We start from the raw sequence: 20,299 nt of genomic DNA, 5'->3' as shown, positions 1-20,299 counted from the left end.
TCCACAGCTCCCATCCCTAACCAGGATTTCCCATTATGTGAGACAAAAAGGGAAGATGCAAGGTTCCTGGGTGCAAAGGAACACCCAAAGTGATGTGCAAAAAGTGTACCTGTTTCACAGCAGAGAACTGCTTCTTTGAAGTTTAACATGGAGTAAAATCTCATTCCATGAAGTACATGATGACACGACACACTACATCAGGGCTGGGAAACTTCGGTCCTGGAGGGCCACTGTCCTGTAGAGTTAGCTCCAACCCTAATCAAACACATCAGAACAAGCTAATGAATGTATTTTAAGATCACTAGAAAGCTACAGGCAGGTGTGTTTAATTAGGGTTGGAGCTAAACTCTGCAGGACAGTGGCCCTTCAGGACTGGAGTTTCCCAGCCTCGCACCACAACACAAATCTACGTCTGAATTAAATGCAATATATCAATGTGTTTAAAGTGTTTTTCCCTTTTCATATAATGATTTTTTGACAGATTTGTGATTTTGAATTGTTCTCTGGCCATTGTCTTATGATATGTGAAAGTAGAATTTCCTCTGTAATTCTGAAAAAATATTTTGGGATGGTGGGGGTGGTCAAAAAATGTTTTATCAATAAAATGTTCCCAAATAAACCAAAAAATGATGTGGAATAATTTTTTATCATGTACCACCAAAATACATGCAGTAGAGGGTTAAGGAGATATTTGATATGCCTATATTTGTGTGCCTTTATAAAATTAGGGTGGAAATACCCCTCAAAGATCATATAATGGAAGCACTTAAAATTAAATCTCATTTATATTCTACAAAAGTTCAGTTAAAAAAATAGTCTAAAGCCATGATAGCAATGTATTTTTATTGAAATTAAAGTACAATTTATACGTTTATAAATAAAACATACAGCGACAGTGCTCTTTAAAAATAGAGTAACAATATCAAAACATTGTTTAACAAGAAAAAGCAGGGTGTGACCTTTAAAAACGATCACTTCTTATAGAGAAGACATCCAATAAACACAAATGTTTTGTTAACATTTTTATCTACAAAAGATTGTCCATAGATGTGAAACGATATACACCAACAAGAGACAGATTTATAGCAGAGGAGATGCATCTTTAAAAATGAACAGCTCTATACGATAAATGTAACACCAGTTAAAAGGGAAGTTTTCAGTTATTACTCTTACCCTGACACTGTCTTATGTGTAAGTGTAAACCCTAATAGCCATAACCCTGATGATAGCCATCCTGGTACCCCTCATGATAGCCATGGTGGTAGCCATAGCCACCGTACTCATCCTCTGGGCAGCGCATGCCTAGAGACTGCTGGATAGCCATTTCCTGTCTGCGGAGCTGCATGGAGTCGATCAAGTCATAGATGATGGCCATGGACCACATGGGGGACGGGTACCAGGACTTGACATTTCCGTCTTTTCCCACCAGCAGCATGGAGAAGTACTCTGGGCTGATCTGGAAATAGTTTCTAATGTCCCTCACTAGAGAGGCAGATATGCCCTCGCGCTCCACCGTTGCACTTCCTGAAACACATAAAAGTGGGTGCAGAAATCAGGTGTGCAGCTGCACATAAACAACATATGGTGGATATACAGGTAATTGTGCCATTTATTTACCAAAAATGACTTGGCAGTGATTAACAGGATACTGAACTTCACATTATTTGAAAGATTTGAGTTCAGAGCACCAGTTTGTTTTAGCTGAGCCGATGTGTATGTCACCATTCATCATCACTGCAATTTAATGGGTTATATAAAACATAATTATACCTAAATTTTGCTTTTACTGAAATAAAAAAAAATCTTGCTTTCACTGTTCACAGTTTTCTTTTTCTGAAGTGCTTTATGCACTTTCTAAGAGAATACTGAATTAGTTTTTGTCCTGTTTTCAACCCAGTTGAAACCTCTGCCATCTTTAAGGGAGTTTTTTTGTAAGCATTTCATTTTGTTTCCACTTACACTGGCCTTGTCAAGCTTGATAGTTAAAGTTAGTATATAGTTAAATAGTTACTGTTCAAAAGTTAGGGGTCGGTGAGATTGTTTTATGTTAAAAGTACAGTAATAAACAGTAATATTGTAAAATATTATTGTAATTAAAAACTGTTTTTTTTTTTACAAAGTACAATTTATTCAGAATCCATTCTAATATGCTGATTTGGTGCTCAAGAAACATTTCTTATTATTATCAATGTTGAAAATAGTTGCAGTGTATAATATTTTTGTGGAAACCGTGATACATTTTTTCAGACTTGTTTGATTAATAGAAGGTTCCCAAGAACAGCGGGTATGAAAAATTATTTGTAACATTATAAATGTCTTTACTTTCACTTTTGATCAATTAAATGCACCCTTGCTGAATAAAAATATCATTGTCTTACAAAACTGTTCAAAAGTGTCTTTTTAAAAAAATATATATATTCTTTATGGCACTAAGCATTTAAATATTGACAAAGTAATGCAGTCAAAAATCAGTGGTGGTTACTGCAGTGGTACCATGGAAAAATTCTTGGATTTTTAGGAAACTTCTGAACTGTCAAAATAAGCAAATCAATACATAATTAAATAAAAATGTATCGTTCTATCTGTCCACCAACTTTCCATCCTTTAGCAAAACTCATATATGCACATCTGACTTTAAATAAAGGGCTTTTTAACATAAATAATATTGCAAAAATCTCAGACAGAACATTTTCATAGAAACCAGATTTATTTTTATAAAACCAGCATGTTTTGTCAGATATTGACTTTGCTTTCATCTTACATATGGGTCCTGCCTAGACGACTTCAATGTCAGCACTCTAAATACAGCTTACAGAATCATTTTTTGATCTTAATGCATCAGACAGACTGCTGATGCAGCCTTTCAAAACACACAGGAGCTTCGGTGCCAGTGAGCATAACGCTGTCTGAAGTTTCAACAATGATGCAAAATACGTAAACACCTGAGTCCTTCTTCATTTCTGTCCTGCAAAATATTATTTCTGTGAGAACTGTTTAGTCATTTCTGAGCCCCGCCGGAGCTGGAGAGGCTGACTCATGCAGGGAGGGGCCTGAAACCAAAGGCCACTGGCTGCTTTTGACTGACACCTAAAAAAGCAGCCAGTGTCAACACAACACCACCACATTTAACATAACGTGCTGATTAACCCTTAACGCACTAACTAAACACCTGCCTGTTTTGAGGTATATTTTAATCTAGACTTTAAGAATTTGTTAACCATTGCTACAAGTGTTTGCATACCTGTTAAAAGGTATTCTCGCACCTCAAAGTGTAGACCACATTTTAGGAGTTACTGGTAAGTCTCACTTCCCAGAAGTGTAGGTTTTCTTTTTTGCTAGTATTTCAACATCAGTAGTCTTACCATTGATGGGGTAAAGCTCCAACACTCCTCCCATGTCTATCAGCTCTGTCCCCACCAGCTTCAGTAATGATACATGGCGAAGACCTGCAAATCAACACAGAAAGAATTTTTTCTAAAATCTGAACACCACAGTTTTTGAATGTGTCCCCTAAAACAATATTCTATTTGAATGTCAATAAAGTTCACATACTCTATGCAAAGCTATATCATTTAAAAATGAAGGGGCCATTAAAGAGCTTGCTGCAATGCTGAATAGTTAGTTAATTGCATAAGTTATGTGTTTGTCAGGATTTCTGGGAAAGAGACAAAATGGCAAACATTAACTGCTGTTGTGTCAAGCTTATTTTCTGGGAAACATTTCTGAATGCAAGTATTATCACAATTACACATTGTTCTTGGGAATAATACCAAGAAAAATTCCAAATCCATAACTCAATGGAGTTTATGAGAGCTGGCTTAGTCTGAACTACAGTAACAATGATCTGGTTTCAATCTTCACAGAGTGACAACAGAAAATCAATGTGAGATATTATCTTGGCAAACTTGAGACGCAAGAAAGAAACATATGCAAAACCCTCTGGAATAAAAAGGTCCATCTGTAGTCAAAATCCTCCCCAATAATGCAATGTGTATTTATGTGCAATAATCTGGCATTTTTATTTAAATTCTGAAGGTTTAGTTATTGTTATTCTCACCCAGGTTGCACGCTTGGCTGTTTAGTGCATAGAGCTGTTGCTGATAGGCCCATTCCTCATCATTTGGTGCAGATATGACAAACAACCTGCGTCTCCAGCGGAACCTAAAATTGAGTAGCCCAAAATCATTAGAACTGTACATTACTTGTAAGATTCCCAGAAATTAATCTTTTCAATAGAAAACGCTTATGAACTACCTGGAAAGGAAGTTCTCCAATGATCTTGGCTTGTCTTCTTTTTTACACGTCACCCCATCACGTTTCTGTTGTTCCATCTCTCTGATGCGTGATGAAAACGTGTCGATATAATCAAACACAGCCTTCATCGCAATTGGCACCTCATAATATTGCTGGAAATAAAAAGATACATGAAACAGAGTGTTAGAAACCAAGTAAAGGGTTTTCTCAATAGGTTTTGAGCAGCCAAGAATCTGAACCCAACATGATGTGTCAAATCGACAGAGCTGTGAAGAATTCTTGACATTTTTCTGCAAACCACAACAAATATGCTGTTCAAGCAAGAATGTAACCCAAAAAAACAATGTCCAGTATCGCATTCTTTTGACTTTGGCCATTGTATTTTTTAATATTATTCTTTTGAATTACATTTTTATCATCTTATTTCATTATGTAAGTTCAACACTTGAATTTAGTGTAAATGCTACATTTGCTATGAATTTTATTTAATATATAGCGACCATTACATTAAACCCAGTTAATGAAGGCATACATAATTAAATTACTATGGATGTTAAAACATGTTCTTAAATCAAAGACTAAGACTCAATTACAGGGACGGTGATGATTTGTGTTTATTTGTGGGCAGTTTATTTATTAACATAGTCAGTTACATCAACATTCAGCCCTCACAATTCAGTTCAAACACTACATGCCCAGAATTAACCCAGTATTTGTGGGTGTCTGACTACGGTTCTGAGGATTTTCAGTAGATTTTACTGTCTATCCACCGCCTGACTGCACAGTGGCTTCTTTGTTTATTCCAGCTGTCTGCAAACAGGACTCAGCTTTGCACTGGCACACCTCACATACCCCTGAAAAGTACTGGGGAAGAAGAGCGCTTTAAAGTGGTGAAAATGTAATATGTGCCAAGTTACGGGTCTTTTACCTTGGCTTTCATGTCCAGATCTGTGAGGACCATGTAGAAATCGCTGTAGGTCATTCCGTACTCTTTCCTCAGCTCTGTGATGAGATCCTGGTTCTCCAAATCCTCCTGTTTCAGACCTTTCATGGGCTTGTCATTCTCTGCAAAGACGCCACACAAAATCCCATAGACTGATCAACCAACCAGAGAGATAAATACAGAAGATTACAGATTGCTCCACAGTCTGCTAGTTTTGTTTTGACTGCAGTTCAAAGAGACACGCGTGTCTTTCATAACATGCAGTACACGGAGCGACCCCTCTGGTGGGGTCAACGCTGGTAGAACTCGGGACACTGAGGCCCTCGGCTATATGAGGAGCTCAATGCTGTTCTGCTGTTTGTCTAAATGGAAAATCACCAGACATGCAGTCTTTTAATGAAGCGCTGCAGGGCCTTAGGGATGGCAGCTCTGTGTGCCTATTCTGGGAACATGGCTTCCTTTTGCTATACAAGAGACAGATAAAAACAGAGCAACTCATATGAAAGACCCTCTTTGCTCAGTGGAAACTCTGTGGGTGCGTGAGACAGCATGGGAGGACGCGGCCAACCCAAAGTATTTGTTTTCCTTTCCACAAAATCCAAAGAATTTCTCACTCTGATTTCCAGTGGACAACAAAACAGACAATTTAAGGCACTCCACTTTCAGCACGGGAGATGAACTACAATTAAAAAAAAACAATCAAAGTGGAGGCAAAATGCTTTTTCTCCCTCTAAACATGTGGTTTTCTTTAAATATGATCTTTATTTATCTCACAAGGCCAGAATATATAATGAGGCGGCTTTAGGCACATGCACTACTTGACTAGCACTATATAAACAACAACTAGGAATCTGAATATAAAACAAATAAATACAATTTCTAAATAATAATGTTAAAATGAAATTCCCTCTCTGCGGAGTTACATCATAAGCATTACAAACGGAAAATGAGAGATTAGGTTTATCCTCAGCAACGTTCCTAATTATATATGCCAACCATAGCCACAGCACAGGACCTTTAATTGTGGTTTAGGAACCACTGATCATACAGTCAGTCATGTTTCCTTTTCTAGTACCTCTGATGCTGCACTAGAACCAGTCACAGTGAGCTGGCAGGCTATAAATGCTCAGAACGTGCCAGGCTGATATATGCCTTCGTAGACAGCCTTATGTGTTCTCTTAGCTGCCTTTAAGAGAGAGATGTTTATGAGCACCTTTTTGCTTCCATTTTTCCATCCTGCGGCAGTGAAAGGGACCCCTCACAGAGAACTATGTGACGCAGACCAGACTGATGAGTATATGGAATAACAGTCAAAGCACCGACTCATTCAGAGGTAGTCTGGATGATGATGATGTTATTGTTACCCTTTCACAACATTTTGTCTTAACACTTCTAGAATCTAACTGTGTGATGTCTGGTAAATTAACAAGTGACAACCAGGGTTGCGTAAAAATGTGAACTAAATAATAAGCTTGCTTTCAATTGATGATTTGAGCTGGAACTATCTGTCTATCTAGCTACACTGTATGGACAAAAGTATTGGGACACCCCCTTCTAATGAACAGGGTTGACTACTTTGATTTCCATGAGTACAAATCTTAATGTTTAAGCTTATAATGATATTCTAGGGAATTGTGTGCTTCTAATTTTATAGCAACAGTTTGGACAGGACCCTTTTCTATTCTACTATAACAGTACCTCTGTGTATAAGGCAAGGTTAAAAAAAGAAATGATTGATTCAGTCAGTGTATGTGTATGTAAATGCAGACCTTGAGCCAAAAACTCATCACCAAACATCAAATGACTTTTACATAAACTGTATGGACAAAAGTATTTGGACACCGCTTCTTTTATTTCCATCTCTGTTCCATCGGTTTTGGAAGTGTCTAAAATGACTCTAACCAAATGTACAAGTCATTGGTGTTTGGTGATGAGTTTTTGGCTCAAGGTCTGCATTTAAAGTCACACCAGAGGTGTTCAGCTGGGATTAGGACTTGGCTTTCTGCAGACCAGTCAAGTTCTTCCACACTGACTGAATCAATCATTTCTTTTTGAACCTTGTCTTATACAGTGGGGCAAATAAGTATTTGATACACTGCTGATTTTTCAAGTTTTCCCACTTACAAAGAATGGAGAGATCTGTAATTTTCATCGTAGGTACACCTCAACTGTGAGAGACAGAATATAAAAAAAAATCCAGAAAATCACATTGTATGATTTTTTGAATAATTTCCATTTTATTGCATGAAATAAGTATTTGATAAAATAGAAAAATAGAACTTTTGTTTACAATTACAGAGGTCAGACGTTTCCTGTAGTTCTTGACCAGGTTTGCACACACTGCAGCAGGGATTTTGGCCCACTCCTCCATACAGGTCTTCTCCAGATCTCTCAGGTTTTGGGGCTGTCGCTGGGCAACACAGAGTGTCAGCTCCCTCCATAGATTTTCTATTGGGTTCAGGTCTGGAGACTGGCTAGGCCACTCCAGGACCTTGAAATGCTTCTTACGGAGCCACTCCGTAGTTGCCATTCCTCCCCTCAATACGATGCAGTCGTCCTTTGCCCTTTGCAGAAAAGCACCCCCAAAGCATGATGTTTCCACCCCCATGCTTCACGGTTGGGATGGTGTTCTTGGGATTGTACTCATCCTTCTTCCTCCAAACACGGCGAGTGGAGTTTATACCAAAAAGTTATATTTTGATCTCATCTGACCACATGACCTTCTCCCATGCATCATCCAGATGGTCTTTGGCAAACTTCAGACGGGCCTGGACATGCGCTGGCTTGAGCAGGAGGACCGTGCGCACGCTGCAGGATTTTAATCCATGACGGTGTAGTGTGTTACCAATGGTAACCGTTGAGACTGTGGTCCCAGCTCTCTTCAGGCCATTGACCAGGTCCTTCTGTGTAGTTCTAGGCTGATCCCTCACCTTTCTCAGGATCATTGATACTCCACGAGGCGAGATCTTGCATGAAGCCCCAGTCCGAGGGAGATTGACAGTCATCTTGAATTTCTTCCATTTTCTAATAATTGCGCCAACAGTTGTTGCTTTCTCACCAAGCTGTTTGCCTATTGTCCTGTAGCCCATCCCAGCCTTGTGCAGGTCTACAATTGTGTCCCTAGTGTCCTCAGACAGATCTTTGGTCTTGCCCATAGTGGAGAAGTTGGAGTCTGATCGATTGAGTGTGTGAACAGGTGTCTTTATACAGGTAATGAGTTCAAACAGGTGCAATTAATACAGGTAATGAGTGGAGGATAGGAGGGCTTCTTAAAGACAAACTAACAGGTCTGTGAGAGCCAGAATTCTTGCTGGTTGGTAGGTGATCAAATACTTATTTCATGCAATAAAATGGAAGTTAAATATTTAAAAATCATACAATGTGATTTTCTGGATTTTTTTTAAATATTCTGTCTCTCACAGTTGAGATGTACCTACAATGAAAATTACAGATCTCTCCATTCTTTGTAAGTGGAAAAACTTGAAAAATCGGCAGTGTATCAAATACTTATTTGCCCCACTGTGCACTGTCATGTTAGAATAGAGAAGGGTCCTGTCCAAACTGTTGCTATAAAATTAGAAGTACACAATTCCCTAGAATATCATTATATGCTTTGACATTTGTGCTCATGGAAATGACTAAAGTAGTCAAACCTGTTCTTTAGAATGGGGTGCCCCAATACTTTTGTCCATATAATGTATCTGTAAGGCCTTTAAACCTCTTTAAATGGCATTATTAATTCTAAATGGCACACAACCCTGGTAAAAACAGATAGGTAGGAAGCATTCAAAGCTAAATTTCAGGTAAAAATCTGGTCTTAATTATCTTATCATGTCTGAGGGAGTGAGCTATTTGAATGAATCCAACAATACTCAATGTTTTTTAATTCAAGCCATAGGCTTCCCTGCTTTTGGAGCAGTTTCACAATAACACTGACAATGAAGAAATTGTAAGAATGTAGATTATTTTATGCTTTACCAATCTACCCACCCTGCAAATCTGTCTCATCTGTCAAGAACTGACTGCTGTTTCTGAGCTAAAACTCTTCAATCAGAATATTATCTACAAAGGAAACAGACATTTTCCCATGTCTTGGATAACGAACTAGAGAGAATAACGTGCCAGGGCAGACTCTTTGCACTCTTCCATTTGATTCATCTAGCAGCATTCCGTGACACTTGAACAAGTACCATTCACTCCATTCCCAGACCAAACTTCAAGTTCCTTTGCTGTGAGGTTCTGTGTCATATGAGGTCATAATCTGGAAAAGTGCTTCCCTAACTTACAAGTGAGAGCCAACTGCTGGATAAAAGGCGCTTTTTGTTTGGCATATTAAAAGCCCTCAATCTCCAGCATAGGAAAATGGCTTGAGTTTATCAGATCCATCTTTAGCCTAATCATTCATAGTTCCATGTCACAACTAGTAAAGCTCTCAAAGAACAGGAAACAGTTGTTCTTTTTCATGAACGTTGCAGGATTTTATGATGGGTGGCCTGAGTTCAATTTGGCTTATTGGGAATGGATGGAATGCTTTGACCGGAACTTCCAAAACCTGAGTTTAAATTCCATATGTCAAAACAGGACATGGATATTCAGCAGTGGTTGTTTAAGAATGAGGAAAGCAAAACAATAGGAAAAGATAACAGGAAAAAAGCAGGTATCAATGAATAAATTCTCCTATCATTTTTAAAGTTTTTTAAATGCTATTTTGTGGTTATAATATATATTTGATTTACTGCACATATATATTCTTTCCAACAACAATATATCATAATATTGTTACATAACATATACCATCATTTCCATGAATGTGGCTTACCAAGTTGGTAATGATCTATTTTCATGGTGCTGTTTGTAAGCGTGCCGAAGATGGTGATGATGGAGACCTTCCTGATGGCCATCTCACACACATGCTCCAAGTATTCATCCCTTTGCTGAACATACATGGTGTTCTCCTCTGTTGGAGAGGTGATCAACTGAAGTAAAGAGTTTGAAACAGAAGAACAGTAAATAATAATACAACACAGAAATACACATTTCTTAATCAGACTACTTACAAAGCTACTCACAATTAGTCTCCTTTTGCTTTCAAAATAGTCCAAAAAGGTTGCCAGAGTTCCTTTAGGTGGCGGAGGGGGTGGTGGCGGAGGTCTTTTTGTTGGTTTCTGATACTCTTCTTTCTCATGGATCTTTGATTCTTTCTTTCCATTTTTCTTACCACCCTTTCCATCCTTCCCCCTCCTCTCCATCTTGTCCTTCTTGTCCTTTTTCTTCTTTTTATCTGCCCTGCCCTTGCCTTTCTTGGCAGGCACAATTTCTTTCTCCTTCTCTTCAGGATAGACATCAGTGGGCTCACCCACATCATATTTCTCTTCATATGGATTGCTAATTTCCTTATGGCCATTTTTTTTCTTTGTAGGCTTAACTTTAGGCTGTTTGTGTTGTGTAGGTACAATGCTGGTATGTTTGTGGTTATATTCTTTTTTATCTGTGTGGTTGTCCCTGTATTTTGCTGTGTCAGCTTTGGTGTAGACGGGAAGTGCTGTGGGTGAGGTTGTCTGGTATCTGTCTCTACGGTTGTAATAGTAAGGCTCAGTGGTGGTCTTGTGGGCTGGGATCCATTGTGGGGTTGTATGAGCTCTGGTCGTCCTTGGAGTGGTGGTGGTCCGTGTTGTGGTTGTGGTCGGCCGCGTTGTTGTCGTCGTTGTAGTGGTGGATCGAGTTGTAGTTGGGATACGTGTGGTGGTGGTGGTAGTTGCTTTGGTAGTGGTCGTTGGTCTAGTTGGTGCTGGAGTAGTTGTTGTAGCCGGTCTTCTAATGGGTTTCCGCACCTCTTTTCTCCTCTCCATTGGCGGGTCCACTTGGGGGTCAGTGCTGGGGACACCCTCTACCACCTGACCCTCCACCCCAGCCCCTTTACACTTCGGGACAAAGCCTTTCTGCCTAACTTTCTCCATTTTGCGAATGGGCGACCGGTCGATAGCTTCGTACATCGCTTCCAGTCTGACAGGGTATGGGTAGCGCTCTTCTACTTGAAGTGTCTTCTTAAGAAGGACCATCCCAAACTTTCCTTTTTCTAATTTAAGAAAGTTCATGAGCCTGGGAATAATAGTCGTATCTAAAGGCTCTTCCATCACCTTGCCTTCGTTAGTAATGCGTCTGATTTTCCCACCCAATTCCCCTTCCTGGTGAAACATGACAATCTGATGCACGTGCCGCTCTGCCAATTCGCAGTAAACATTAGGTTTGAGAAGACTCATCATCAATCTGTAGTAACCATCAGAGTCGTGCGGTGCGGAAATAACCAGCAGGCGGTTTTTCCCTGCAAATGACGCCAGTAAATTTGGAGAACCAGCGCTGCTTGGCATGCGGGATATTCTGGCCCTGGCTCCAGGTGTTCCATCATCTTGCTGGATTGGATTCTTAGACTCACCCTGTGCTGGTCTTTGTGTCAAGACACTTCTGGATTGGACGTTGCTGGTAACGTTTTCACCTTCATCTACCTGCATCTGCTTGCGTCTATCATTGATCCAATGAGAACGGGTTTTGATGATCTGACCTTGTCGTGATTTGTTTTGTCTTGCTCCTCTTATGGAAATCTGTCTGAGTTTGGCTTGTTTATCGGTCGGGCTGCTCTCGGACACGTACACAGCCCATGTCAACAGACACAAAACACCGAAACCAAGCATGTACCTTCCCCTCATGTTTGATAACTTTAGCAACACTTAAGTCAGTAGAGAGATACAATCCGGGAAAGCGTCATAAGATCCTATTTATTTTCTAGAAGTGTTTATAATTCTGATGCTCAGTGCAAAACAAAGCTGAAGTTATTTAAAACCATCTTTGGGTACTTAACAAAGAAAATAATTTTCTTTAACAAAAAGACAAAATCGGTCAAGTTGGATCGACCGTAGTTTTACCTGTAAGTGCGTTTAGGAAACATTTCTTGAACGCGAGATCTAGCTGTATAAATGCAAATAGGTATTTCCTGCTACCCAGCGCCAGATTTTCTCATCTCATCATTCCTGTATTAAAATGCATATAATCCCTTAATCAGATGAAAATAGATGCCAAGAAGTAACGCTCCGGTCTTCAGTCAGTCTCGAGAAGTTTGACACGCGCCACTTCACCATAACGCACGTCGAGAAAAAGTCATAAATACTTCCAAAAGTTTGGTAAATACTCTGTGCGCCTCCTTATAACTGGAAGCTTTCCCAGACATGTCAGAAAGTAACAGCACAGCAGCCTCCGTATCCTCTGACGAGCGCACATGAGCTGAGGGGTGCCAGTGCGCGGAGATTTACTCCTGCAATCAGATTGAACCGTAAATTTAAAACAGGCAAATCCTTTCAAGACCCGTCTCATAATTATAAAGGTTGCAATATTTACGAATAACAAATATAGCAAGTGATATCATAAAGACAACATGTTGTTTCTAAAACGATCAAAATAGTATTTTCTTTTTTCACTGCTCTAAAGCCAAATAAAATTCTTTAAATATTATCTGGAAAATAGTTTGTTTTAAAAGTTGGCTGTGTATATTTGTCCCTACCTGAAGAGAAACATTTCCAGTAAATATTTTTCTAAGTAGTTTAAAAGAAAATGGTGCCTGATAAGCAAGCTAAAGGCAACAATAGTGAAGTGAAACTAAATAGAATGGCACAAAAAACAAACATTGAAAATGTCCTTTGATGCATATATGCATGTGGCATTCACTTAAATTGCTGAACTTCAGAAGTTTTCATTTTTAAGTTCGTGTTTATGGATTGATACGTTACACAGATAATCAACGACTGGCAACCCACAGAAACATGAAAAACAGTAATTCTGGTGATATGTGAAGGGGTCAAATTTCATTCAGAAAAAAAGAAAGAAAAAGAAAATAGCTTTAATGCAAATCTAAACAGGATTAGGATCACTTCATCATCTATATATTTCAGAACATTTTTTAACATACAGATTTTACTATCATAATTTGTGTTCAGCCTATTCAGACTAATACAAGACATTTTTGTCATCAGAACATTTGAATAAAATACCACAAATTTTTTTGACAAGTCACATAACTTAATTAGTTAATAATAAGTTAATTTGTAACATAATACTTAATCTTAAGCATGAAGGATAATAGGTAAAACACCTGAACTAAACAGTCTTAACAATTGAGGTGGACTTTAACAATGGAGCTGTGTAATGTGAAATCAAAATCACATGTAGGCCCCTGACATGTATACTGGGTCCCTTAAAACAGCCCCAAACTCAGATGATGTAACTGGATAACAGCTGCACAGAATCCAGGGGGTATGTGATTGTGGAATAGCTCACCCTGAAAGATAATATACTGTGCCATTACCATTATATACCATTATATACCTGATACAGGTTAAAATATTAAACCCCCAAATTCTTCTCAGCAGTTGTTTATCTAGTTACATTATGTCTCTGATCATTATGCCTCTTGTAAAAGTGAAACTCAATTATTTTTGTTTATTAGTAGGTTTAAACGTTTAAAAGTAGGTCTAGTGCACACATTCCATTCCAAAGGCAAAGTTACTGTCTAGTCTCAACTGATATGAAAACATCTGAATGTATGGAATGATCCACATCTGACTCTTTTTACTGCAATTTACTGCTTGCTGGTCTTTCTTACCTGTTACTTTTGTGTTTGACTTTATTAACAGATGCTTCAATGTGAGCAGCACATGCTTAAGGCTTTTTCCCAGCCCACAATCCTCTACTCCCCTTCATGCTCGCTTCCTGACACATGTGGATCTTAATACAGTGTATCAGTCTGTAATTAAATCCATTTGCGTAAACGGCTACAAAAGATCATCACATCATATAAACAAAGCCCTTTAAATGATGAGAATCTCGGAAACATGTAATTAAACTTAGAAACCATAACACTTTACATCTTTATGCCAGTATTAGACATATACCAGGCTCAGATGGAATCAGCAGACTTTTCATACATTTTCTGCGCTGATATGTGGTAAATCTGAACTGTGAGAAATGCCTATCAAAATCTAAAACTGAATATATTAAATAATGAACATGCAAGGAGTGGAGGATGTGTACAATTTTGAAAATGATGACCATACAAATTTTTGGAATATTTTGAGGAGTTCTAGATACAGATTGAGCTGGGGCATAAATTAAAACAATTAAACCAGACATTGGAGAATCATATTTATTTTACAACAACATAATGAAAATAACTAAAAAGAAGACAACAAAAATGAAGGGTATGAGGACTGGAAGCTAAAATTCATCCAACATCCAGATCCTGATACAAGGAGACACTGGCAATGTTCCTTCAGTTCTACAGAACTGTAATTGGAAATTGCAGTAATGGTGTCCAGAACCCACAGTCCCCTGTTATTAGATTTGATAGAAGAGAGTAGATGCAGCTACTCGAAGTTGAAAATAGAATGGACAGAAGCCATTAAATTAACCCTATGAAGAGTGGTGTTCACTACCGTTTGTAGATGTTTAAAACATATTTTTTAAGGTTACGATTTTATTGTATTATTATTTCTGGTCATTGAATCTGATAGCAGCATTTAGCAGTTCGACAGAATTGTCAGGAACGAAACAATTGACTGAGTTGACTTGTCTGAATGAATCATTGAATCTTTTATTCCATGGATTTGATCAAACATTCAGTGACAAAACACCACTACTTCTTAAAGCTGAATCACATAGCCATGCATACATGTCCATCAAGCACTCTGCCATATATTTCTTTATTAACTAAAATGATTAAGAAGGGTAAATTACCTTTTTCATTGGTGTATAACACTGCATATTGAGCTCAGTATAGTTCAACACACCAACTGTTCAGTAACATAAAGTACAATATTAATGTCACAGAAAGGAAGATATATGCTCTCAGTCTATATTTGCCAAGAATGAAAGTGTCTATTAGGACACAGACCTCAACCGAATGCCTAATGCTTTTTCTCAAACCTCACCCATGAACTTACAGTCCTCTTTCAGTCTAATACACAGCAGCTCTTGTTCCCGAATGTGAAGTCTTTATTGTAAGCTTGAAGGGGAAAGGTAATATATGTCATCAAATTTAAATTTAAGGACAGAAGCATTAAACAAGCAATGAAAGTGACCCAGGCTAGGCCCAAATAGACTGCTTTGATTCTCCTCTACTTTCCACAAGGAGCCATAATTTAATTATTAATAATATTAGGAGCATTTAATATACAATACTGCAAGCTTTATTTTTGTGGAACCACTTGCTTGTAAAAGGCTTGATAATATGATTGGCCCTGCTACCAAGTAAAGAGCAAAAGCTACTGGCAAATGAGCCATGAAGCAGCCCAGTGTCTTGGCACATGTTGAATAGCTGAGAACAGCTTTAAAACTAGCCATTAAGTTTGTCTTTATAAAAATAAATGGCCTGAGCAATGCTTCAGATCAAATGTGCCATAGTTCTTTTGGCACATTACTGCATCTCTTACATACAGCATGAGTAGCTACCTGTATTTAAAAAAAAAAATGTCTGAAATCTACCCACACTAAGACAACACACCATACAAAGTAAAAGAAAGTGTTTTATTTAAGTTTAAATGCCACTGTACCAGAGCAAAATATTTACTTATGATAAAATGAATTGAAGTTATACATGCTCTGGTTTACATATGCTGTTGCTTAGCCTGTTAGCAATGATTTGTGTTAATATTTTCACAATGAATCAACTGTTGTTCCTGTTTGTTTTACACAGATCATCTGAAGGCATCTCAAGCATTTGTTGTTCCATCCTGTTTCCAGTTGCAGTGACCTCAACAGCCCGTAAAATCTAGGTAAAACCTGTAATCTCTCCAAGGATTGTTCTGTCAAACAGATTGTACGGGAAAAGCAAAGAACGTGAAGAGCAGAGAAATCAGGAAATCTGTTCTCCATGTGAAATTAAGCCCTTAGGACAAGCCATTAATTTTCCTAGCGCTGTTTGTGTACCTGGAGCGCTTGCAACGGTGTGTACATTCGACCTTGCAAACATTACAGCAGAGTGCCATCACTCTTTGTCAGGCGTACAACTTGACCATGTAGTAACCCAGAGTCATAGTGTAAATGAACATTATAAAGTTATGTATAAAAAGGGATAGTTCACCCAAAACAGTGCAATTTTAATATAATTTTATAGACTATTATAGTTTTTATTAATATTTTGAATTATGTTGTATTTCAATTTGTCAATTTTAATTTTATTTAAAGTTTTGTTGTGTATTTTTTACCATTTTTAATAGTTTTTTATGTCTATATACTTAAATGACAATGAGAAATGTGGAATCTAATGTGGAATGAAAATGAGACATGTTGAACTAGCTGAAATATTTTTTTATTATTATTTTATTTCAGTTAATATACATTTTATGTTATGAAAATGTTTTTTTATGGTTTTAGTTTTGGTTAACGATAATGAAACCGGGCCTGACTCAAAAATGAAAACTCATAATTTACTCACTCTCATGTCATTCCAAAGTTGTATGGCTTGCTTTCTTCTGTTTTGGGCCCGACTGACTTTCATTGTTTAATTTAATAGGATAGTGGAGTACTACGTAGGTGAACATGATCCAGACTTGAACCAGATTAGACTCAAACCAGGGTTTCCATGGGCCACAGTTCTCATGTCATGTGTATAGTCCACTGCACTATAGCTCTGGCTATGACAGATTGTTAATTTTATTGCAATATGTTGTTAATCAGATTAAAATAGTAATAGTGCTGTTTGCCTTAACAAGTGGCTTGATGTTTCTACTGTAGCTCAGTTACACAAGCCTGGCACTATCAATGCCAAAATGATTGGTTAGATTCCCAGGAAAACATATAATGTCTGGCAAATGCATACATTTTAGTTAAGATATTGGACGCCCAGTGCGTTTAATTACTTGATTAAGAATCTGCTTTCAGGGTCTAGCACTGTTGCTACAGACCACAGACTCAAGAAATCTTATACCGTATTCCAGCTCTGCTCCAGACAGTTGTCAGTTTTCAGTCTCTGAGTTAGTCCATAGTGTTGGTTTTATTCATAATACGACTGGCCTACCTCTCCCCCCCCCACCCCCCACATTCACCTCTCTCCCAGTTTTCATTCCCTTTTCGCAATACACACATGCACCCACACACAAAAACTCACACATACACAGAAAAGGCCATGGTTACTTGTGAACACAGCAGAAAAGGTCCAGTCAGTCCAGAGTTGTAATGTTAGCATTTAATTGGCTGTGTCTGCACATTTTTACTCTCCTGTTAGGTGTACTTTCTGTTCTTTCTTGACAATTTGGAGTAGGTATGTTAGTAGCTAGCAGACCTCCAGCTTGCTGTTTAGAGCAGTTTTTTAAGCAAATTTTATCATCTTTTAATAAAATGCCACATGCTACAAAACACTACTATGCTACATATTGTCACAATATAAAATAACCTCATCAATTTGCATGTTTAATTCAGCGAACTGAGGTTATCATAGTGGAAATAAAGGATTATTTTGTATGTGTAAAAACATCTAAATCTAAAAAAGTCAACATTTGCTGATTAAATTATGAGTTAGGATGAATCACGCTACAAGGACAAATCAAGTGCATTATAACTTCTGAGCACAAATCTATCATATACAGTACATTTGGCAGATACTTTTATAACTTACATTGCTTTCAAGCTATTTCATTAATTCACACAAAACAAACCCATGATGATCTATCTATCTATCTATCTATCTATCTATCTATCTATCTATCTATCTATCTATCTATCTATCTATCTATCTATCTATCTATCTATCTATCTATCTATCTATCTATCTATCTATCTATCTATCTATCTATCTATCTATCTATCTGTTCAATGCCCAAAACAAATGTTGCTATATGTCATCATCATTAATGTACAGTAATTTATATTTACAACAATTTATTTAGCAGATGTATTAAAAATAAAGATTTTATTTATTATCCCATTTTCCTTTTCTCTTCTTTTAGTTTTACCAGTTTGTTTGTTTTTTCTAAAAATTGTGATGTAAATCACAACTGACCCCACTTTCTACTCCTATACAGTTGCCAAATGATCACACTTTAAAAGCACATTTACTCTTCAGAGGAATTCCTTTATGAGAAGAAAGCACTCAGACACGTTAGCGTTAGGGATGGTCTGTTGTAGTTCTCTAATAAGAACCATCAGTGGTGGTTTTGTCTCGTGGGCCTCTGACAGACATGTGGGTGTTTGTTCCATGAGTGCAGCGGACCAGAGCTTTCAGGTTTGTGATGACACACCCATCAACAAAAGCAGATCTGGTGGGTTACAAACACAACTGTTTTGTTGCAGGAAAATGATGAAAATGATGGTGGTCTTTTAAATATCTCGGGGAGGGACTTCAGAACAGGAAGTTGTCAGCCAATTATGCATGTTGCCAGTCAATTTAGGCAGTTAGAATCTCATTAGGACTTATATTGCTTAACTTTTATTTTGATTAAAACAAACTATTGATTATTGAGGCTAATGTTAAAGGTTAGCGGTGTTGCGGGTTAGACATCTATGGATTTGTGAGGCCATAAAAACTTTACTGAGAGCCAATGTAATTGATTTCTCATGGACAGAACCTCGAGGAACATCTGTTCTGTATTTCCTCAGAATTGGAATGATGGTGAATTGTGTGTGATATCTGGAGTGCAGATCTGAATTAAACTTGATGTTCAAGACAAACTGAACCTAACGTCATTGGATATCAGAATAAATGGAAAAAAGACTTTCTAGAAACTATTTATTTTATAAATGTATCCCCTTTCCTTTTGTTTCCCCCCCTAGTTTGCAATATTTAGGTTTTCCTTTGATTTATACAGAAAAAATAACCATAAATCACCTGAGTGAATGAACAGTGTCTCAGTGTTACAATTATGAAGTTTCTCTCCAAGTGCTCAAACCAAATTACATACCACATTGCCAGCTCTCCTGATTTTGTCAGTGGGTGCTATTTCCCACGGCCATAAGAATAGCTGTAGACGATGCTGCGTTTCTTTGCTACCATGCAGTGGGTTATTCATATTGCTTACATCACTAACTGACTCAGGACTGAGTGTTCTTCTGTTGTTGTTGTTTTCCTATTAACATGATTCCCTCGTACAGAATGTCTGAATCTGAAAATTGATGAGTTCTGAAATTGCTAACTTGCATGAAATGTCTCTGGTATTCAAGAATTTGATTTGTTACACTAATTTGTAAAACTCACTTTTTATCTGAACAGAAATTTGTCGGCACTGTAGAAGAGCTTAAACAAACCTTGCATGATTGCAAAATGACAGGATGACAAAGGCTAAATGATCTAACAGACCTCTTTGTGGAAACTTCATAAGGTCAGCTCACGGGCCTACTAGCAGTAAAAGCCAGCACTGACAAAAAATGGAAGTGAATCATCCAACTATAGAACATTCTTTCCAATAACTAAATACTGAAGCAAAGAAAAGGCTGTGTGATTCACTTAGACCATCACACATTTTTTGTGAATCTGGGAAAGTATGAGAATTTCCACTTTAAATGATATATAGAGGACTCTAACCCAAATAAAATGGAGATGTGGTTATTAAAAAGAGAGGAATGTGGTGGGAATGATTATAATAACGTGTCAGCAAGAGGGAAATATTTTATCACACATAAATTAATACAGATGCCCTTAGGTAAATAATATTAAATTGAAGAATGCAGGAAGACATAAAAATATGTTATAATCAATTCCATGCACAGGTGTCAGGAGTTACTAATGCTCCCTTAAGAGTGCTTAAGGAGTCCAATGTCTGCTAGAGCAAAATGCACACACAAACCACTTCTCACATACAGAAACAGTCAACTGCTGATAAATTTGTGTTCTTGCCATGGATAAATAATGCAAAAACGTCAGTAACTGGATCCCATATTCAAGTATGTTTGTCAAAATATGTGCTGATTTTAATTTCGTGGAACTGTCTCACAAAATCAAGTGTGCTAACATTTAAGTTCCAAAATGTACCACAGATTACGTATTTTAAATAATTTAAAGCACACAGCTTGTTCATAAAATCCAGACAGCAATAAATGAAAAAAAAAAAAAATTTAAATAATTAA

General features: G+C 37.6%; 1 protein-coding gene across 1 annotated transcript; it reads right to left on the bottom strand.

Moving 5' to 3' along the window:
* Positions 1–824: 824 nt before the first annotated feature.
* On the bottom strand, positions 825–12,440 carry LOC306877288 (coiled-coil domain-containing protein 80-like). The gene is made up of 7 exons (XM_079428966.1): positions 10,267–12,440; positions 10,017–10,173; positions 5,183–5,319; positions 4,255–4,406; positions 4,058–4,161; positions 3,363–3,446; positions 825–1,524 (listed from the first exon to the last, which is right to left on the bottom strand). The coding sequence occupies exons 1-7, from the start codon at positions 11,899–11,901 to the stop codon at positions 1,205–1,207; spliced, it is 2,589 nt and encodes an 862-aa protein (XP_079285092.1). The 5' UTR covers positions 11,902–12,440; the 3' UTR covers positions 825–1,204.
* Positions 12,441–20,299: the final 7,859 nt, after the last annotated feature.

This window comes from Barbus barbus (assembly GCF_936440315.1).
Source record: "Barbus barbus genome assembly, chromosome: 11".
NCBI classification, from domain to species: domain Eukaryota; kingdom Metazoa; phylum Chordata; class Actinopteri; order Cypriniformes; family Cyprinidae; genus Barbus; species Barbus barbus.
The sequence above is the reverse complement of the archived record's forward strand: the minus strand, read 5'-3'. Positions and strand labels throughout refer to the sequence as shown.